We start from the raw sequence: 23413 nt of genomic DNA on the forward strand, positions 1-23413 counted from the left end.
AGGAGACAGAACGCGTCTCCTTCCTGAGCGGTATGACGGCTGCGTGGTCCCATGGTGTTTATACTTGCGTACAATTGTTTGTACAGATGAACGTGGTACCTTCAGCCGTTTGGAAATTGTTCCCAAGGATGAACCAGACTTGTGGAGGTCTACAATTTCTTTCTGAGGTCTTGGCTGATTTCTTTTGATTTTCCCATGATGTGAGCAAAGAGGCACTGAGTTTGAGGGTAGGTCTTGAAATACATCCACAGGTACACCTCCATTTGACTCAAATGATGTAAATTATCCTATCATTATAAGTGAAATAATTTGTCTGAGATGTTGGAAGAATGACTTGTGTCATGCACAAAGTAGATGTCCTAACCGACTTGCCAAAACTATAGTTTGTTAACAAGAAATTTGTGGAGTGGTTGAAAAAAAAAGAAGAAAAGTTTTAATGATTCCAACCTAAGTGTATGTAAACTTCTGACTTCAATTGTGTGTGTGTGTGTGTGTGTGTGTGTGTGTGTGTGTGTGTGTGTATATATATATATCCATTGTGTGTGCGTGCATTCCATCAGTAATTCCACAGCCTTGTTGTGACTCCTGCCTGCATATCTGTCAGGGACACGAGTGACGCCTGTTCACCCATCTGCTCTTCAAACACTCTCCTCTCTTCCTCCCCCTCTTCTAATGTCATTCTTCCTCCCCCTCTTCCTCCCTCTCACCCTTCCATCTCTAACACAGCCAACCACAGCAGTGTTTCCCATCTCTCTACTCTCACCCTCCCCCTCCTTTCGCTGCCACCCTTTCATTCTCCTCTGGAGCCTCCCCATCCTGGTGACAGTGCTGAGTCACATCCTGTCCTCCTGTTTACCCTGTAGTCTGACAGTCTAGTCCACCTGGCATGGAAAACATTTTGTTCTGTTTAGTGAATGGTATGGAATGTGCAGTCCCTGATAAGGAGGAAGGGTTTAACATACTGTTCTTGTGTATTGGAAATACTACTGAAATTCTGAAGAATAAACCACAACTTCTGTCATTATCAGAGGATTTGATGCCTCCTGCTGGTTATTCTTAGATCTGCATCAGAACATGAGAAATCAAATCAGAGTTTATTGGTTGTATACGTAGATTTGCAAGTGTTACAGCAGGTGCAGTGAAATGCTTATGTTAGTAGCTCCAACAGTGCAGTAGAATGTCTTATGTTAGTAGCTCCAACAGGGCAGTAGAATGTCTTATGTTAGTAGCTCCAACAGGGCAGTAGAATGTCTTATGTTAGTAGCTCCAACAGGGCAGTAGAATGTCTTATGTTAGTAGCTCCAACAGGGCAGTAGAAGAATGTCTTATGTTAGTAGCTCCAACAGGGCAGTAGAATGTCTTATGTTAGTAGCTCCAACAGGGCAGTAGAATGTCTTATGTTAGTAGCTCCAACAGGGCAGTAGAATGTCTTATGTTAGTAGCTCCAACAGGGCAGTAGAATGTCTTATGTTAGTAGCTCCAACAGGGCAGTAGAATGTCTTATGTTAGTAGCTCCAACAGGGCAACAGGGCAGTAGAATGTCTTATGTTAGTAGCTCCAACAGGGCAGTAGAATGTCTTATGTTAGTAGCTCCAACAGGGCAGTATCTTATGTTAGTAGCTCCAACAGGGCAGTGTCTTATGTTAGTAGCTCCAACAGGGCAGTAGAATGTCTTATGTTAGTAGCTCCAACAGGGCAGTAGAATGTCTTATGTTAGTAGCTCCAACAGGGCAGTAGAATGTCTTATGTTAGTAGCTCCAACAGGGCAGTAGAATGTCTTATGTTAGTAGCTCCAACAGGGCAGTAGAATGTCTTATGTTAGTAGTCTTATGTTAGTAGCTCCAACAGGGCAGTAGAATGTCTTTATGCTCCAACAGGGCAGTAGAATGTCTTATGTTAGTAGCTCCAACAGGGCAGTAGAATGTCTTATGTTAGTAGCTCCAACAGGGCAGTAGAATGTCTCTCAAACACAATACAAATACACAAATAATCAATAAATCAAGAACTGTCAGAACTAGTCCAATTAATAATCCAAAGATACTGTATATTAGCTTGAGCAATTACAGTATATAAATACGCGATGTTTGTATAGACAGCATGTCATTTGGAAAAGAAAATCGTATGTACAATAGTAGGTATATTAGGATGGGCTATGTGGAGAATACAGTATATACATACACAGTGAGTAAGCAACAGTATATAAACAGTATATGAAGTTACCAGTGTTCAATGTCTCACATGGGACATTAGTCTCAAGATGTAGAGCGGCGTATCGGGCAGGTAGCCGGCTAGTGATGGCTGTTCAACAGTGTGATGGCCTGGTGATAGAAGCTGTTTCTCAGTCTCTCAGTCCCGGCTATGATGTACCTTCTCCGTTAGACAGTATCAGAGTTAACAGACCGTGGCTCCGGTGACATGACAAATTTCTTCAGCCGCCTGAAGTTGAAGAGGTGCTGTTCCGCCTTCTTTACCACAGTGCTGGTGTGGTGGCACCATTTCAGGTTCTCAATGATGTGCAGGCCAAGGAACTTGAAGCTTTTTAACCTAGTCTAGACTGTGGCCCGTGGATGGGGACGTGCTACCTCTTCTGTCTCATGTAGTCCACGATCAGCTCCTCTGCTTTGTTGACGTTGATGGAGGGATTATTTTCATGGAAACACTTTGCCAGGGCTCTAACCTCCTCCCTGGTGGCTGTCTTGTTGTTCTGGTCATCAGGCCTACCACTGCCGTGTCGTCAGCAAACTTGATGATTTAGTTCGAGTCGTGATCGGCCAGACCGTCATGTGAGTACAGGAGGGGGATGAGCAAGCACTGTGTTGAGGCTCAGTATGGCAGAAGTGTTGTTGCCTGTCCTCACCACCTGATGTTGGCCTGTCAAGAAGTCTAGGACCCAGTTATACAGGGATGACTTCAGACCCAGGGCCATGAGCTTAGTGACGAGCTTGGAGGGCACTATGGTGTTGAAAACTGAGCTGTAGTCGATGAGCAGCGTTCTCACACAGGTATTCCTCTTGTCCAGGTGGGATAGGGCGGTGTGCAGTGCTTAAGAGATTTAATCGTACATGGATCTGTTGGGGTGGTATGCAAATTGTAGGGGTCTAGGGGGTCATTTAAGATGAAGGTTGTATGGTCCTTGACTCTCAAAGCGCTTCATGATGACAAAGGTGAGTTCTACAGGGTGATAGTCATTTAGTTCAGTTACCTTAGCTTGCATGGGTAATGTGAGGTTTTTTGTATGAGTAGGCCCAGTGGCCTAGTATGAGTGCCAGTCGGTTTGTGCCATCATGTCAACTGCCCGTCACTCATTGTTTGGCTTGACAATGAGCAATGGAGATGGAGAAGCACAAACAGATCTGGGACCAGGCTACTAGTTCACCTTAGTATCAAAACTCTTCAGCATAATACTATTCCGTCTTAGACATCAGAATGACCAAAGAAGAAAACACAAAACTTTAAGGAGAAATACATTTCTTTTTTACAATAAAAAAACCAAAATGTTTACACATATTATAGCACCTTTCATGTTGACATAGGCTCCAGTATTTTTAAAGGAAGAGTGTGTTTGCCAGTAGAAACCCATAGCTGCTCATTAGTCTTACATCATTCACTTTGTTTTTGTTATTGGTTTTACACATATCTCTAATACGTAAAGTATAACAATGCAACCATCATTTCTTCATATAAGTTAAAAAGTCAGTTAAAAATCCAAATAAAATGTCAAAAGAACAAAAATATCAGAAAAACAACAACAAAAATATCCCTTCAGGGAAAATATTGCCCAACTATACAACCAAGGGTGCATGTCAATAGTTTCAGATAGCCTCTTCTCCTCATCTCCTCTCCTTCCCAGATCTGAACAGTTAGGGTAGGTCAAAGCAATATGATGGAATCCTGCTCTGAATTTCTTCTCACCTTTCCCATCAGCGGAGATGAAGGAAAGCAGATGAAAATGTGAATCCTCTTCACACTACTGACACGCATAAGTCTCTCTCCGTAGCTCGGCTGCTACTGGTCTCCCCTATGATTGGCTGAGCCCTTCCCGACACAGTCTTTGATCTCTCCCTTCAGCTCGGCTAGCTGTGTAGAGTGACTGGCCAGTGTTCCATTCACCTGTGACAGGTACGAGTCAGAGTGTCTCTCCAGCTCTGCTCTGATCCTCTCCAGGTGGTCCGCCAGCTCCCCCAGGCTGCCACACTGTCCCTCCACCTGGGACACACGACTATCCACCTCCTTCACCTCCCTCTGAACCCCAAGGGCCGTGCTCCAGCAGCCCTGCAGCTCCCCAGCCAGTCTCCTCCTCAGGCCCACCAGTTCCCCCTTCAGCTGGGCTAATCGGCGCTCCCCGGCCCCTAGGAGGGAGGCCTGGCGCCCCACCAGCTGGGTGATGCCCTGGACCTCGGTGGCTAGCTGGTTCTCCCTGTGTGTCCATGTGGCATTAGCTTGGCCCACTCCCTTAGTGAACAAGCTAACCGAGTCCCTCAGACCCTTCAGGGTGCGGTTGACAGAGTTGACATTGATTTTGAGGAGGGTGATCTCTCCTTGGACAGAGCCTTCCTGATCCTCCTGGGCGATACGGTTCAGAAGGGTCTGCAGCGTGGTGTTGAGATGGTCTAGCTGGTCGGCATGGGAGTCCAGACGACCTGACACCTTCTTCTCCACCTCCCCACACTCCTCCTCCGCTAGGCCTGTCCCCGTGCCTCCTTCAGGGGTAGTTGCGGGGGAGCAGGAGGAGGTGCAGAGGAGCTCCAGGTCTGTGAGCTGTTTTTGAATGCCGTCCAGGTCTCCCTCCACCCTCCTCCTGACTGACTCGATCTCTGTCTCCAGGGCAGGCACCACCTGACCCTCCAGCAGAGCTGGGGCGGTGGCGTTTCTCAGCTCTTCCACGGCCACAAACACCCTGTTCTCCAGGGTCTTCAGCTTGTCCTCCAGGGTCTTGAAGCCGTCCAGCTCCCAAGGCACCCTGGCAACCCCTACTTCCCCAGACTCTGTGGCATTGAGCCGGGCATCCATGTTCTCCAGACGGGCCTCTATCAGGGTCTCGATGTGGATAGTCTGGTCAGTGAGAGCAGCCTGGAGCTGGAGCTGAGACTCCGTTAACCCCGTCACTGACTCCTCTAGCATCAACACCCGCTGGGACAGGCTGTTCACCTGCAATGACAGTGACATGTCAGGCATGTAGTGTATCAATAAGCCAGTCATGTACATGTTTAAGCCATTTACAGATTGTGTGTTACAGATTGTGTGATAGAAATGTAAAGTACATTTTTGATTAAGCTGTCATATGCAGCATTTACTATGAATGCATTCTCTGCTAAAGCGGGACGATTGCCTTTAAATTTCAGCTATATGGATTGAATAGAGCCCCAAAGTGAATTGGTACCTGTCCGCAGCAGCTCTCAGTGAGGGTCAGTCCCTGTATTTGGGCCTGCAGAGTACCCAGCTCCTCTCTCAGGCCAGTCTCTCTGCCGTCCAGTGACTGCTGAATCTGTTCCTGTCCGTTCATGTGTTCATTATGACACTGTCTCTGGACCTCTCCTATCCTCTCCTCACAGTGGTTCTCCAGGCCAGACAGACGCCTCTCGAAGCCGTCCAGGATCTCAGCGCGGACGCCAGCAAGCTTAGCATCCAGCAGCTCCATGATGGAGGGAGAGCCCGATCCAGGGATGGGCCTGCCGGTCGCAGCCTCCAACATCCTCTTCAGCTGCCAGTCATGGCCCAGAACCATACCCTAATGAATGAGAATGACAATGGTTTGGTTTTAGGTAGCACTTTCCTCAAACTCTTGACATTGTGTGGAAATAGGTCAGTGCGGAGTCAAAGATGTACAGAATCTCAGTGTGAGATTCAGGATCGTTCTGATTAGTTTGATTATTGATTTGGACATGACTTGTTTTTCTACATTTCCATAAACTATTCTAATCACAAAACCTTAGCACCCACCTGTATCTCCTCCAGCATGTGTCCCTTGGCTCTGAGCTCATCCTTCACCTCCGTCACCCTCCCAGCCAGATCCCCAAACCCGGGGAAACCCTCTCCCCCCTTCAGGCCATCTGGGGTCCCGTCTGGGATAACCCCGAAGCCAACGGAAGAGTCAGAGAGACGGGGGGCACTGGAGAGCAGGGAGCCCAGCATCTTTGTGGTATCCTCCCGGAGAGAGAGGCGCAGACGGTCCTCCAGGCCAGCCACCACCCCGTTCAGAATGTCCAGACCCTGGGTTAGGCGACGCAGGTCCACCTCCATACGGTCCAGACGCTCTCCACTAACACCAACCTTATAACCTAGAGAGAAAGAAAATGATGATTACATAGAGCAAGGGAAGGAAAGGGAAGAGTAAATCAGGGTTTGAAAATATAAATTGGTTAATATTCCCCCCCTGTCTGGTCTGACCATAGTTGGGTTTGCCGTTCCCAGTGGGAAGTTGTCCAGTGGGAAGGGGTCTACTATCAGGCTGATTTGGGAAGGGCCTCCCAGGCTCCAAATTAGCCCTCCCAGGGACAGGTTTGTGGTCCAAGGGGGGTCTGGGCTGCCCGTGAGGGTATCCCTTCGTTCCTGGGCGGTGGGGGGCACCACCCCTGAAGGGGGGCATCATATCGGGCAGGGAAGTGGGTCCATCGTAACAGTTCTCTCCAGAGTAGCCAGGACAGCACCTCCACTCCAGCTCAGTGATGGTTTTATAACCCACCTTGTATTTAGGCTTGTAGAAGGTCCGGTACCTGGAGTGGAGGATGGAGAGCAGGAGTGGAAGATGGAGAGGAGGAGAGAGCAGGAGTGGAAGATGGAGAGGAGGAGAGAGCAGAAGTGGAGGATGGAGAGAGGAGAGAGCAGATAATAGATCAGGAAGTGAGATGGGAGGAGAGGACAGGATAGATCAAAGGATTAGGGTGTGTATAATGAGATGGTGGAGGGTATAAACAGTAGATTAGGGTGTGTATAATGAGATGGTGGAGGGTATAAACAGTAGATTAGGGTGTGTATAATGAGATGGTGGAGGGTATAAACAGTAGATTAGGGTGTGTATAATGAGATGGTGGAGGGTATAAACAGTAGATTAGGGTGTGTATAATGAGATGGTGGAGGGTATAAACAGTAGATTAGGGTGTGTATAATGAGATGGTGGAGGGTATAAACAGTAGATTAGGGTGTGTATAATGAGATGGTGGAGGGTATAAACAGTAGATTAGGGTGTGTATAATGAGATGGTGGAGGGTATAAACAGTAGATTAGGGTGTGTATAATGAGATGGTGGAGGGTATTAACAGTAGATTAGGGTGTGTATAATGAGATGGTGGAGGGTATAAACAGTAGATTAGGGTGTGTATAATGAGATGGTGTAGTGTGGAGATTATACAGGCTCAGGTGAGGGATTGTTACTAGGTTTATTACCCTTGTCTTTCTGATTCCCTCCATTTTATTTGAAGTAGAAATCATTTGACTATTTATCTCTTTGAGGTCACTACAGAGGACCTTTGAGAGGCTTCAGTCACACCAGAGAGAATATGACATCCCAGCTCACACCCTCATTACATGAATTACCATAATATATGTGTGTTTATAATCCACTGGGATGAAAATAAATGGTCAAACAACACTTTCAAACCCCTGTGGCCGGTTCAGAGTCACAGAGCCACTGACAAAACAACACAGTTGGGTGTGCAGCTGGGGGGACAGTATGGCGTTAACTAGTAGTACACACTGACACCACCAGAGGGCAGCACAAAATAACTTTAAGGAAAAGATTTTGAACCTTTTATTTTATTTTAAATGATCAGTTCACATAATATAATTTTAAAGTATGCAATAAGGTGTATGTAATAGAATATACCGGTCAAAAACAAATGTAGATTTTATAACATGTCATTCTATAAAGCTTCCAAAATCTTGTTTGCAATAGGAGTACCATCATGGCTGCACAGCGCCCCCTGTCAGTCATCCATGATTTATACATATCATTGGTCCAAATGCAAAGCACACTGACTGCTTTGCCATGCTCGTCAAAAATACATGGAAAGTGTACAACAGTGGTTGAGTCTCATTGTCAGTATCCTTTTCAACCCCCTCTTACAGTTCGTATGAGTGTCAGAGGCTGCTGGGTCTGAATTCTCTACAGTAATTATATAGTTTCCAGTTTTATGTTTTAATTGTCCTTTCCCAACAATGCAATAGTTCCATTAAAAAAAAGAAGTGAGCTATTAAAAGTAAGTAAGCTATATACAGGGTCAGTGCCAATACCATATTTACCATATTTAATATGCAGGGATACTGGAGTGGTGGGGTAAGGTAACTAGGCATAAGGATACAGTATGAATAACCGAATAGCAGCAGCGTATGTGATGATTGCATGTGAGTATGTGTGCCTGTGTGTGTGTGTGCGCTGAGTCAGTGTAAATGTGTGCGCTGAGTCAGTGTAAATGTGAGCGCATGAGCAAGTGAAGTGTACTTACATGACGACAGGACACTTCTGCCCCCAGATGCACTTGGTTGTGTACTCTGCCGTTACGTAAGTGGCCATACCATCCTGCATCGTACACGTGATGTTCTTCTGGACCACATACGCACAGTGGTTTCTGATAGAAAGAGAGAGAGAATATCAATAACGACAAAAACAACAACAGGATATCATCAAGTCCTCAAGCCAATGCTATTTCTCCTGTAGAACTCTGTCCATAACAGCATTAGTGCCGGTTGCCACTCCAGCACATATAGCAGCTCTTCACAATGACCACGGTTGGAATTCACTCATTCCGTACCACACTTTCTGAAAGTGCAGTGATGAAAATCCAATTGAATTCTGGCCCATGTTAGGCATTTCCAATGACACTGATTCCCGCATATACTATACTTGAGGCCAAAATCCTACATGAAGACATATGTGTTGTTGAGCCATCGACTGTCTCCAAGAGGCTCTGCAGGCTCATTCTGTCACTTTGACGCCAGTGCAACTATAGCAACTGCTAAATGTTCCTAGGCCGGTCCACACAGGAAGCAGTGCTCCGGCTTCTTTAGGACGTTAGATGTTGTTGGGGTTCCAAGGGATACTTATTATTAAGTGTGAAACGTAGCACTGCTCCACAGCAGTTCCAGGGCACACAGAAGTGTTTTGGAGGAAAATGAGGGAATACGTTTGAGGCAGAGAAGTGTGTGTATGCCAAGTTAACAGGTTCATGGGGCAAAGAGAGAGGACAGGCTGTCGGAAATTATGAGAAACCACTGCCTTATTGGTTTAGGCATCCCTTAGCTTTCTCTCTCTGTGTGTGTGTGTGTGTGTGTGTGTGTGTGTGTGTGTGTGTGTGTGTGAGAACTCTCGCTCTCTCCATGTGTTGACTCTATTGATAGGGGACTGGAGCAGGAATGACTGGGCTCCTTTCATACAGAGCAGGAAACCTGTTGCCGGGGTGTGCGTCGTCAAGGAAGTGGTTAGCTGTGCTGTCGTGTGACCTGACCTGGTGAAGTATTATGGGATGTTCTTCGAGTCTATGGACTGCACTAACGCCACTTTCTAGTGGGAGGGATATATTGTGCCTTTGGAAAAGTCTGTGTGCATTTTCTCAAAATAACAAAAAGCAAGAAAGTACACATGCAAATCACTGTGCACACGTACACAGACAAAGGCAAACATGAACACACACATCCCCTCACACCCATACTCATGTAGGAGACCTCCTTCACAGTAAAATGCACAACATGAACACACACATCCCCTCACACCCATACTCATGTAGGAGACCTCCTTCACAGTAAAATGCACAACATGAACACACACATCCCCTCACACCCATACTCATGTAGGAGACCTCCTTCACAGTAAAATGCACAACATGAACACACACATCCCCTCACACCCATACTCATGTAGGAGACCTCCTTCACAGTAAAATGCACAACATGAACACACACATCCCCTCACACCCATACTCATGTAGAAGACCTCCTTCACAGTAAAATGCACAACATACAACTGGTTTTAGAATCATACAGTAAAATGCACAACATCACAACTGGTTTTACAATCATACAGTAAAATGCACAACATACAACTGGTTTTAGAATCATACAGTAAAATGCACAACATCACAACTGGTTGTAGAATCATACAGTAAAATGCACAACATACAACTGGTTTTAGAATCATACAGTAAAATGCTGAAGAGGATTTTATGCTGGTAGTTTCCTCCCTATAAAGGCTGGATTTATTGACAATATGAAACAGCTTTACTTCTTGTTATTGGTTAATTCATGAGAGTGCAAGGAGAAGGCCTGTTTTAGGGTTAAGAAGTTAAGGTGATTGACAGCTGATGGAAAGGGGACTGTGTTTGTGTGTGTGGTGTCAGATGGAGGAGGGAAAACAGACTACACTCCCAGATTTCTTTGTCAGGTGCACATCTGGGCTGAGGGAGCAACCTTCAGATTCTTATCACTGAGGCCTAAAGACCAGGAATCCAAATGGGCTCAGCCACCAGAAAGCCTCTGCTCCCCTCCTCTCCTTCTTTCCCTGATTACTTTCATCCCTCTCTCCCCTCCTCTTTCTCCTTACTTCCTCTACTCTGATTACCCTCCCTCTCCCTCATCCTTCTCCCATTCCCTCTTCCTCTATTTTCTCCTCAAACTTACTCTCTCCTTTCGCTCCAACTTGTCACCCCCTTTTTTTTTACCCCCTCTTCTCCTCCTCCCTTCTCTCCAGCCCCCCATTGCATGGTTCTGTCAATGTAATTTGGGTCTCTGTGTGTTATTCATTCCTAGCAGGTGTCTCAAAGACATACAGAGAGAGAGTGAGACAGAGAGATGGAGGGAGCGTAAAAAGAGAGAGTGAGAGAGAGAAAGAGAGTGTGAGAGAGAGAGAGAGCTAAGATACTGTGAACTCAGTGTGTCTCTACAGACAGTGATTTGGGCCAGAGCACCTCAAGGCCAATCCATCTGCTTTGGAAAGCAGCAAATAGGGTCAATGAGAAACAGAGAACGTTAATGGAGATGAAGAGATAAACCTGAGAACAGCACCACACACACACACACACACACACACACACACACACACACACACACACACACACACACACACACACACACACACACACACACACTTACTGGAGATCTGACCTCCTCGCCTCACAACCACTGAGACCGCAAAGCAAGAGCCATAAAGATTACAAGGGCTTCACAGCTGTGTGTGTGTGTGTGTGTGTGGCTCAGCTGCTGTCCTGGTACTGAGAATTTGGACTTGGTCTATTGTGGTAAGACTGTGTTAATCCTGACACTGGGGAACAGGGATGGACTGATCCAGGATCTGAGATGAGAGGATTAAACTTCACACTGTTCTCAGTCTTTCCATCTTCACCATCAAAGATGTGTACACAACAGAGATCTGTCGATAACCCTACATGCTATTGCCTGAAAGACAGTTCTCTCGTCATTCTTTTCAACCATTCCACACTACCCAAAACAGATATCTCACCTTCCAAGCTCTCTCCCCAAAAACAAACCTTCCTCTTCAACCTTACCCCACCCTGCCTCACCCTCTTTCTCTCTATGCCTCACCTCTCACAACTCCCCCCAACCTCCCCCAAAAGACAGAGCACAGCCCCTTCCTCACCCTTCCTCCCAATACTTCTCCACTCTCTCTCTTTCTCTCTCTCTCAATTCAATTTAATGGCTTTATTGGCATATGTTAACATTGCTAAAGCAAGTGAAGTAGATAATAAACAAAAGTGAAAAAAACGATACAAATTTAACAGTAAACATTACACTCACAAAAGTTCAAATGCCATATTAAGTACAGTGTTGTAACGATGTGCAAATAGTTAAAGTACAAAATGGAAAATAAATAAACATAAATATGGGTTGTATTTACAATGGTGTTTGTTCTTCACCGGTTGCCCTTTTCTTGTGGCAACAGGTCACATATTGTGCTACTGTGATGGCACACTGTGGTATTTCATCCAGTAGATATGGGAGTTTATCAAAATTGGGTTTGTTTTTGAATTCTTTGTGGATCTGTGTAATCTGAGGGAAAAATGTGTCTCTAAAATATTGCCCTTAATTTAACTAGGCATGCCAGTTAAGAACAAATTCTTATTTACAATGACGGCCTACCCCGGCCAAACCCGGACGACGCTAGCCAATTGTGTGATTCAGCCTGTGAGTAAGTCATTTTTCTGGTGTAGGTCTGGTCCCACTGTAAATATTTCCAGTATATCCTTATAGTTCCTAAATCCCCTCTGAGTCTCCGAAGAGGAAAGGATCATTCCCTTTCAAATTCTCCTATGGAGCGCTTTGGCAAATATTATTGCAAGTAGTCCCTCAACCTCTCCCAAAACAACTCACCTCTCAATCCATCTCCCCCTTTTCTTTGTTCTCCTTCTTTCTCTGCTCCTCCTCCTCCTCATTCTCTCTTTCTCAATTTATATTTCATTTCCTAACTTTCTCACAATCTCTCTCCTCCCCAAACACTATGCTCCAGGGATCAACAGCTTTTCTGGAGTGTGTGGTTGGGGGACCTGAAACATAATTACTAATCATTTGTAAGAAGCCAAACAGATATGTTTGACTATAACATAAGTTCAAACTTTGCTAACATTTGTAAACGATCACGTGTCACTCTATGATGCGTGGAAATACTTGGACAGATTAAAATCACTGCTGATTTCCTCCTGTTTTTACAGTCTTTTATGTCCAACATTGAAAATTCCACACCTTCTCTTGCTGTCTTCCATAGTTGTAGTGCCAATGTGAAGTGTGATTTTAACATGTTGTTCTCAACAGCAAGGGACCTGCCTACCTGTCCCTCAAACAGATGTATTCAACAGCAAGGGACCTGCCTACCTGTCCCTCAAACAGATGTATTCAACAGCAAGGGACCTGCCTACCTGTCCCTCAAACAGATGTATTCAACAGCAAGGGACCTGCCTACCTGTCCCTCAAACAGATGTATTCAACAGCAAGGGACCTGCCTACCTGTCCCTCAAACAGATGTATTCAACAGCAAGGGACCTGCCTACCTGTCCCTCAAACAGATGTATTCAACAGCAAGGGACCTGCCTACCTGTCCCTCAAACAGATGTATTCAACAGCAAGGGACCTGCCTACCTGTCCCTCAAACAGATGTATTCAACAGCAAGGGACCTGCCTACCTGTCCCTCAAACAGATGTATTCAACAGCAAGGGACCTGCCTACCTGTCCCTCAAACAGATCCCTCAAACAGATGTATTCAACAGCAAGGGACCTGCCTACCTGTCCCTCAAACAGATGTATTCAACAGCAAGGGACCTGCCTACCTGTCCCTCAAACAGATGTATTCAACAGCAAGGGACCTGCCTACCTGTCCCTCAAACAGATGTATTCAACAGCAAGGGACCTGCCTACCTGTCCCTCAAACAGATGTATTCAACAGCAAGGGGACCTGCCTACCTGTCCCTCAAACAGATGTATTCAACAGCAAGGGACCTGCCTACCTGTCCCTCAAACAGATGTATTCAACAGCAAGGGACCTGCCTACCTGTCCCTCAAACAGATGTATTCAACAGCAAGGGACCTGCCTACCTGTCCCTCAAACAGATGTATTCAACAGCAAGGGACCTGCCTACCTGTCCCTCAAACAGATGTATTCGTGGACCAGGGAAGAAACTTTCCAAAAAGGTTCAACGTATGATCAGTCTTGCATATGATCCCCAAAATCTCTTTCCTGATCTCTCTCTCTCTCTCCTTCCTTCGGTCTCTCTATCTCTCGGTCTCTCTTTCTCTCTCTTCTGAAACTTATCACGAGGGGCCGCAGTTGCCCCCCCATTTCAGAGTACATTTTGTGCAATTATAAACATTTTGCAATTTTATAACTAAATTCCTGGCCATCCCTGTCTTAGAACAATGAAATGATGCAGGTGCAGTTTTTAATATGATATCTGAGTGAGACGATCAATAGGGGTCCCTCAGCAGGTTATTAAACCATGATACAAGTTTACATTGCTGGCCGCTAAACTAACTTAGCAATCTGAAAAATGTTAGCTTGCGTGGGCTAATCAGTGACTTACATAACGAGAGATAAACCGATGATGCACAACCAAATTGAGAGAAATTAAAGTAAGTTGAGCCCCCCGCCCCAAATAAATGAAAGAGCCTTGAAAAGGGGTCCTGCGGGCCACAGTTGCCCATCCCTGTCTTAGAACAATTAAACGATGCAGGTACTGTTTTTCCAGAACTCAGCTCAGACGTATACAGTGCATTTCCTATAGCTTGTTTACTTTTGGAAGCACAGTAAGACTCAAATACTGTCAGTTCTTGTGCTAGCCCATTTAAATACCTCTCTTTAGCCCAAGGTATTTCCTGATGCATTTAATCTACTTTAGGCTATAGCTACTAAAACTAAGGGATTGCAGTCCGGGAGTAAAATTACTGCCATCGTGGGAAAGTATGTTGTGTTTGCTACAGTATAATGCATGCCTGTCTGTCGGACATCTACTTCGCATAATGAGTGAGCAAAGAGAAAACAGTATAACACTTATAGTGACAAGCTCAACTGCTTGTTGAGAAATATTAAAGAGTATTAAAAAGTTATTTCTAACCTCTGGTTCTCCGTTATGAACCCATACAGCACACAACAGCAGAGTTGACTATCGCTGAATGCATCCATGTCAAAGCCTCTACAGCCCCATTCTCATCGACAGGGCAGTAGTGGAGCAGATTGAGATATTCAAGTTCCTTGGTGTCCACATCACCAACAAACTATCATGGTCCAAACACACCAAGACAGTCGTGAAGAGGGCACGACAATGCCTATTTCCCCTCAGGAGACTGAAAAGATTTGGCATGGGTCCTCAGATCCTCCAAAAGTTCTACAGTTGCACCATCGAGAGCATCCTGACTGTTTGCATCACCGCCTGGAATGGAAACTGCTCTGCCTCCAACCGCAACGCCCTACGTCCCAGTACATCACTGGGGCCAAGCTTCCTGCCATCCAGGACGTTTATACCAGTCACTGTCAGAGGAAGGCCCTAAAAATTGCAAAAGACACCAGCCACCCCCCCACCCCATTTTTATTCTGCTACTACTCTCTGTTTATGATCTATGCATAGTCACTTTACCTCTACCGACATTTACATATTACCTCCATTACCTCAACTAACCTGTGCCACCGCACATTGACTCTGTACCGGAACCCCCTGTATATAGCCTTGTTACTATTATTTTATTGTTGCCATTTACTTATTTGTTATTTTTCTATTTTCTTATTTTTTACTTTGTCTATCGTTTTTACTTCAGTTTATTTTAGTAAATACTTTCTTGACACTTATTTTTCTTAACTGCATTGTTGGTTAAGGGCTTGTAAGTAAAGCATTTCCCTGTAAAGTCAGTCTACACCTGTTGTATTCGTGGCATGTGACCAGTAAGATTTGTTTTGATTTGATCTTGGAGAATGTCAAGAATATCTATCACTGCTGTCATCTCTGCAAATCTAACAATATACTGTATACACGACTTGTAATGGTCAAGTTTATCAGATGGACGGACAGACAGACAGAGCCGGTATAGCCTTTGCCCCCTACCCACTGGTACCCATATCTAGGTCTGGCTCACATAACCATTTTCAGAGTCTATTGACAAGATGTTTGTGAGAATCAGCTGACTCTTAAGAACCCGGCCCTTTTTTAAAAATGATCGCCTAACATGACATACCAAAATCTAACTGCCTCTAGCTCAGGCCCAAAAGCAAGGATATGCATATTCTTGGTACCATTTGAAAGGAAACACTTTGAAGGTTGTGGAAATGTGAAAGGAATGTAGGAGACTGCCCAAATGTGCCTAATTTGTTTATTAATCACTTTTCATGTTCATAACTGTGCACTCTCCTCAAACAATAGCATGGTATTATTTCCCTGTAATAGCTACTGTAAACTGGACAGGGCAGTTAGATTAACAAGAATTTAAGCTTTCTGCCAATATCAGACGTGTCCATGTCCTGGGAAATGTTATTGTTACTTACAACCTCATGATAATTGCATTAGCCTACGTTAGCTCAACCGTCCCGTGGAAGGGACACCGATCCCGAAGGACCATACAGTCCCATGGGAATCTAGCTTGGGGCTGCACTCCATAAGTTTCCTGTGGAGCCCTCCCTCTGAATGCTGTGTCTGCAACCACTACATTTCTGGAGTTCTGTTAAAATGAAGACAGAAACATGGCAGCAGTAGAATACACCACAAACAACATCCCAATGAGCTAAGTTGGAGTGCAAACAAAGATTTTCCCCAATACTCCCCCTGTAGCCCTCTATGGTCTGTGTAAGTCCCCATGCAGTCCAGTTGTTGTCATTGATCATTGTCTACCTTGTTACTACCAATGAGGAGAGGGCCACATTCCCTCCCACCAGGAAATAGTCGGCATGAATGGGACTGAACGGCTGTCAAATCACATGCTCCATTGCAACAAGACAGTTAAAAGCAAAAGAAGAAAAACGGCCAACGTACCAACGGCTGAAGACTAGACAGAGAACGTTGTGATGTGTTCATTCCATGTAGTGACTAGTAGCCTACGGAAATAAATGTATTTTGTTATGTAGCTTTGTACATGTGTGTTATGTTATTACTGGTATTTCTAGGTGTTAGAAATTCCAGATAATCTCGCTCACACACACACACAGGCTCATTGCAGCGCGTGTGATATTAGTAAAGTAAAGTACCAGTCAAAAGTTTGGACACGCCTACTCATTATCTTAATTTTTACAATTTTCTACACTATGGAATAATTGTGAAGACATCAAAACTACGAAATGACATGGAATCATGTGGTAATAAAAACTCAAAACAATGAAAATATATTCTATATTTGAGATTCTTCGAAGTAGCCACCCTTTGCCTTGATGACAGCTTTGCACACTCTTGGCATTCCCTCAGCCAGCTTCATGAGGTAGTCACCTGGAATGCAGGTGTGCCTTGTTAAAGGTTAATTTGTTCCAACATCTAGTGGAAAGCCTTCCCAGAAGAGTGGAGGCTGTTATAGCAGTAAAGGGGGGACCAACTCCATATTAATGCCCATGATTTTGTAGTGAGATGTTTGACGAGCAGGTGCCCACATACTTTCGGTTATATAGGGCATATCCACTGCCCCAGACACCAACTGAAGTCATATATCTACGGTGACTGTTTGCCTGTGACAGATCCCCAGGGTCCTGTATGACCTGGGTGAGTTAGACAGCCTATTAATACAACTGGAGGATAGATAGATGTCCACCTGTCTCTTTTTGTTTACCTTCAACTATGTCTCCACTGCAGCTAAAGGCAAAGAATTAAAGGTTGCCACTCAACTCTTTAGAGACTCATTGGCTGCAGGGGTTCAAGTGCCTATTCTACTCATATGCCAAGGTTATAGACCATGAATCTGGAAATGCATATGTGTGTGTTCCTGTGTGTATATTTAAACCTATTGGCATCAGTGTCGTAAACCAAATAATCTGCCACTATAAAGGAGCACTAGGCCCTGTCTCGTGACAGCACAGTTGCAGTGGCATTTCAGCCATTTTGGACTTCACTGTAAATCACCTACTGTCTCTATGGAGATGTAAGGCAAGGGTGAGATGGAGGGATAGGGAGGAAGGGGGAGGTTGAGGGTGAGATGGAGGGATAGGGAGGAAGGGGGAGGTTGAGGGTGAGAGGGAGGGATAGGGAGGAAGGGGGAGGTTGAGGGTGAGCGGGAGGGATAGGGAGGAAGGGGGAGGTTGAGGGTGAGACGGAGTGACAGAGATAGGGAGGAAGGGGGAGGTTGAGATGGAATGACAAGGAGGAAGGTGGTTGAAGAAGAGGGGGAGGGAGGGAGAGGTAGTGAGCGAGTGATTGATTGAGGGTGAGGGTAGAGAGACTGAGGACGGGGAGAGAGAGTGAGTGAGATCTATTGAGGAATGGTGTGGTGAATATATGGATTAGGGCGGGATAAAGACAACATTAGGAGAGACCTCTCTGGGTCAATTAATGTGAGGAAAGGATAAGGGTAAGGATAAGGGCAGGTGGGGAAAGAGTACTGATGTCACACCCTGATCTGTTTCACCTGTCTTTGTGCTTGTCTCCACCTCCCTCCAGGTCTCACACATCTTCCCCATTATCCCCAGTGTATTTATACCTGGGTTCTGTTTGTCTGTTGCCAGTTCGTTTTGTTTCGTCAAGGCTACCAGCGGTTTTCCAGTGCTCCTATCTTTCTCTAGTTCCTGTTTTCCCGGTTTTGACCATTCTGCCTGCCCTGACCCTGAGCCTGCCTGCCGTTCTGTACCTTGTCACACCACCCTGGATTACTGACCTCTGCCTGCCCTGAGCCTGCCCCCCTGTTTTTGTAATAAACTTTTGTGACTTTGAAAGTGTCTGCATTAGGGTCTTCTCCTGAGCCTTGACAACTGAACTATCCTGCTCTAGTAGAAGTATCGTTACTTCAATTACATTTGACTCAAGTAAAAGTAAAAAGTAGTCAGAGAAAAAGTAATTGAGTTACTTTTTAAAAAATTAAAAAATTGACCTTGATAATTAGCAATTTAACATTAAACATTCAAAGCAATTTAAAAAAAATAATAAATAAAAATGCAGTGCAAAATGAGGTGCATGAACAATAAAATTGCCAGACTTCAATATACTTCAGACTCCAGAAATAAACATGTCTAATTCTTTCACCCATTCAATCCCTCGTTCACCCCTCTGTTTCTCCATGGGACCGGCTGACATTCACTCACTCACCCATTCACACTCTTTCCCTCACTGCACTCACTCCCTCTTTCCCTCACGCACTCCCTCACTCACAAACTCCCTTTCACTCCCTCACCAGGGGTGGAAAGAATACTGAAATATCCTGCTCAAGTAGAAGTCAAATTACATACTTTGAAAAATACTGCAAAAAGTACTTGGAAAAGCTACTCAATTATTACTTTCCACCTCTGGGTATGGGTGATGCGGGTGATAGAGGCGGGTTAAGAGTCGGAATAAAGACTACGTTGGGCTGGGTCAGGGTCTGTCTGCTTGGTGAATTAGGGAGGGGTGAGGGAGGGGCGAGGAAGGAGTAGGGTGTAGGAGGGGTGAGGGTGAGGAAGGAGTAGGGTGTAGGAGGGGTGAGGGTGAGGGAGGGGTGAGGAAAGAGGAGGGTGTAGGAGGGGTGAGGGAGTGGTGAGTAAAGAGGAGGGTGAGGGAAGGGTGAGGGAGTGGTGGGTAAAGAGGGGGTGAGGGAAGGGGGAGGGAGTGGTGAGTAGGGAGGAGGGAGGAGGGTGAGGTAAAGGGTGAGGGAGTGGTGAGTAAAGAGGGGGTGAGGGAAGGGTAAGGGAGTGGTGAGGAGGGTGAGGGTAAAGTCTAAGTAGGGCCAGACCAGGCTCTGTCTGCTGGGGCTGGTAGAGGAAAACAGCAGGGAGCTGTCCAGAGTGGTCCATCTCTCAGGGGAAGCCAAGCAGGAGAATGAGAGAAAGGAGACAGCAGACCCCAGGGCCAAACAACCTAACAATTCCTATGTTCGTGTGTATAATCAATGAATTGCCATGATAGTCTTTTTTAGGTTTTATAATAAAACGAGGGAGAGAACCACAGGAAGTGGAGCGAGAGATTATCCCCCCAGAGCCAGCTATTTTATCACTTGGGTAAGTATTTGGTGGTGACTAGAAGAGATCAAAAGCTTTACTTGCGTCGGAGCACAAAGTATGTCCCCACATGTTTACCCCTTACTGTAAATCTACTGTAGCCTGGTATTGAATTACACTGAGGCTGGAATTCAATCAAATTCACCACAGTCATGTCTTCATGACCAAACTTTAGCCAGCATAGACACACTTCTTATTTTTACACAAGCCACAAGACTCAACGTGAGGGAAGCCTGTCAGGTAGTAGTAGGTTTTCCCTTCCCAAAATATATCATACCTCAATAAGGGTTTGATTGAATTGAGCTGTGAATTACTACATGACTAAAGCAGGATCCAAAAGCAAAAAGCCTTGGTACTGGTTTAGACTTCTATTAGCATCACTCCCATCTGGCTAGGGGTACCCAGCTGTATGTCTGCTTCTAATGGAGCTCCCACACACACACACACACACACACACACACACACACACACACACACACACACACACACACACACACACACACACACACACACACACACACACACACACACACACACACACGTGCGCAAACACACAGAGCTCAGAAGATCAATACCCCTGACATCAGCTCAGCTCTCCTCTTATAATGAGCTCTTTGTCTCCATAATGCAGCATGTCATTGTTTCTTAATAATGTTTATCTTCAGTCACAGATGGTTTTAACCGCAGAGATAGGCTGACGGTGTGTGAGAGAGACAAACAGAGTCAATTCAGCCAGTGTTATTGAAGCGATACAGTAACCGAAAGCATATTTGTCCGTGACATGGGTTAAGATATAAGATTCATGTGGAAAAGAGCTATAAGCCCATATTCTATTTGCCATGGAAATCCTTATTGCCTTGTAAATCACTTGGAGAGGTGCTGTATAAATGTATGACTAGTAAAGTTGAAGCTAGACGCAGTTTCAAGAGATGCACTTACTTGTGGCGGGTCATGGGTTTTCCTGGGGTGTAGTGTGGGTTGACTCCAGCCTTGTACAGGTTGTATCTGTTGCCATGACTTCCTCCAAAGAACGGGTTCCCATGGCCTGTTCCATAGAAGGTTCCTTTGGTGTCCACCAGTGACAGGAACACTCCTAGAATAAAGGGCTGCAGAGCAGCTTGAGAAAACCTGGACCTCATTTTCTCTTCGTAGAGGCTGCCAAAATTGCACCCGTGGAAAAGCACCAAAAAGGAGGACCAATATAAATGATTAAGGAACCGATTGATATCTAGAAAGGAGATTTTTTTAAAAGAGCTGTGTGTCAGGTGCCTGCAGTGCTGTTGTCTTGTCTTCAGTTAGCCCTGAGGGAAACCTCTAGTCCAAACCTCTGCAGTGTTGTTGTCTTGTCTTCAGTTAGCCCTGAGGGAAACCTCTAGTCCAAACATCTGCAGTGTCAACAGCAATCTGACCTGTCCTCTATCTCTCTTCTTCAACACATCTCTCCCAGACAGCTGCCAGCAATAGGCAGAACAGAAGAAAACCTAGAGAATGAGATGGAGAAGGGAAGAGGGAAATAGGGAGGGAGAGAGCACAACCAAATGTAAAGTAAAGGACAGGTGAAAAAGGGGGAGACAGCCAGAGGAGAGTGAGAGATAGAGATGGTCTCTAGGAATGCCACAGCTCCATACACAAACACGAGTGTGTGAGTGAGCGGGGGACGTGCTGACTAAGCTCCCCCAGCCTTCTGTATGCTGTGTGGGTGTATGTGTGTGTGTGAGGTGTGTGGATCAGCGTGCTCCACTACTGACTCTGAGGGGGCAGGCTGACAGGCAGCAGTCATTTGCATATCCCTCCCAAACCCCAGCCCCTACCCCTGGCCTGACATGTTGCCCAGCCCAGACACAGGGGAACAACCCCTATTTTTTTCTCTCTCTCTTCTTCTCTTTCTCTCTCTCTCTCTCTCTCTCTCTCTCTCTCTCACTATCTCTCACTATCGCTCTCTCTCTCCAACCAGACTCAAATGGAAAAACAGAGCAATCCAGGCCAGCACCCACCTAACCTACCCTCTTTCCTCTTTACCCCTCCTTAACCCCTCCTTCCCTCTACCCCTCCTTAACCCCTCCTTCCCTCTACCCCTCCTTAACCCCTCTTTCCTCTTTACCCCTCCTTAACCCCTCTTTCCTCTTTACCCCTCCTTAACCCCTCCTTCCCTCTACCCCTCCTTAACCCCTCCTTCCCTTTACCCCTCCTTAACCCCTCCTTCCCTTTACCCCTCCTTACCCCTCCTTCCCTTTACCCCTCCTTAACCCCTCATTCCCTTTACCCCTCCTTAACCCCTCATTCCCTTTACCCCTCCTTAACCCCTCCTTTCCTTTACCCCTCCTTAACCCCTCCTTCCCTTTACCCCTCCTTAACCCCTCCTTCCCTTTACCCCTCCTTAACCCCTCCTTCCCTTTACCCCTCCTTAACCCCTCATTCCCTTTACCCCTCCTTAACCCCTCCTTCCCTTTACCCCTCCTTAACCCCTCCTTCCCTTTACCCCTCCTTAACCCCTCCTTCCCTTTACCCCTCCTTAACCCCTCCTTCCCTTTACCCCTCCTTAACCCCTCCTTCCCTTTACCCCTCCTTAACCCCTCCTTCCCTTTACCCCTCCTACCCCTCCTACCTCTCTTCTTCCCCACACACACCAGCTCTTGCAGCAGCAGGCTTTTCCCTCTCTTTCTCTCTCTACCCCTCCCTCATATCTACCATCCACTTCCTTCTCTGTTTCTTTCTCTCGGTCCCCCACTCCCTCCTTCCTATACGCCCCCATCCCTCTCCGCCAGTCTCTCGCTAGCAGCTGGACATCAAAGGGGAGCCACTGTGCAGTGAGGGGTTTCCATGTGCGCCTCTACCCAGACACAAGGATGGACCCTCTATCAGCCTCCCTGTGTTCCCTCTACCACTTACCCCACACCGCTCAGCCCCCACTGGATGCATTCATATAGCCACCTCATCCATCTTCATATAGCCACTTCATCCATCTTCAACATGTCTACTTACAGTACATGACAAAACGACAGTGGAGTACATTAAACGGATGCACATACAATTCATTTGATGAACAGTGAAAGAAACAGTGTCAGCCAAAGCGTTCCCCATACGACCCTGTCTTTCATAAACCTGGTAAACCCAAACACTCAAGTGTCAGAGACCTCACATAGTCTTATCAGTTAAACACCGCCTTGCTTTCTGTATATATCTTATCAGTTAAACACCACCTTGCTTTCTGTATATATCTTATCAGTTAAACACCGTCTTGCTTTCTGTATATATCTTATCAGTTAAACACCACCTTGCTTTCTGTATAAATCTTATCAGTTAAACACCGCCTTGCTTTCTGTATATCTCTTATCAGTTAAACACCGCCTTGCTTTCTGTATATCTCTTATCAGTTAAACACCGCCTTGCTTTCTGTATATCTCTTATCAGTTAAACACCGCCTTGCTTTCTGTATATGTCCTATCAGCTTAAAATATAGCAATGTCATTGGGACACACCTGGATAAATAACCAGTAAGTAGATGGTCATCTGTGCCTGGTTTAGGGCACTAAATGTCACTTCCCTTCCCTCCTCCCTAACTGTGTCTTATTGTTGACTGTGAGAAGAGAGTCGAGCCATCCTGAGAGTCGTGAAGGGAAAGACTGGCGTATGAGTGTTTGATGTGGGAGACCCTTCTTACCACTGTGCCTATAGTTTACACTGTCTTGTTTGCTCTTAATTTGTAAGGCATTGTAAAAGGAAAACAGCACCTCGCAGTATTCTAAACGATGCACACACATAAAGGTACACACACACACACATTTTCTGTCCTCTGAATTGCACAAAGAATATCACTCAACATTTGCAATTAT

The 23413-nt window shown here is 45.6% G+C and overlaps 1 protein-coding gene across 1 annotated transcript; it reads right to left on the reverse strand.

The window, feature by feature from the left end:
• Positions 1-1872: 1872 nt before the first annotated feature.
• On the reverse strand, positions 1873-21307 carry LOC115102007 (EMILIN-3). The gene is made up of 6 exons (XM_029621487.2): positions 20520-21307; positions 8442-8564; positions 6388-6713; positions 5941-6278; positions 5381-5728; positions 1873-5148 (listed from the first exon to the last, which is right to left on the reverse strand). Exons 1-6 carry the CDS (start codon positions 20717-20719, stop codon positions 4006-4008), a joined length of 2478 nt encoding a protein of 825 aa, XP_029477347.1. The 5' UTR covers positions 20720-21307; the 3' UTR covers positions 1873-4005.
• Between the last annotated feature and the right edge of the window lie 2106 nt (positions 21308-23413).

Source organism: Oncorhynchus nerka, linkage group LG20 (assembly GCF_034236695.1).
Source record: "Oncorhynchus nerka isolate Pitt River linkage group LG20, Oner_Uvic_2.0, whole genome shotgun sequence".
Lineage (NCBI taxonomy): Eukaryota > Metazoa > Chordata > Actinopteri > Salmoniformes > Salmonidae > Oncorhynchus > Oncorhynchus nerka.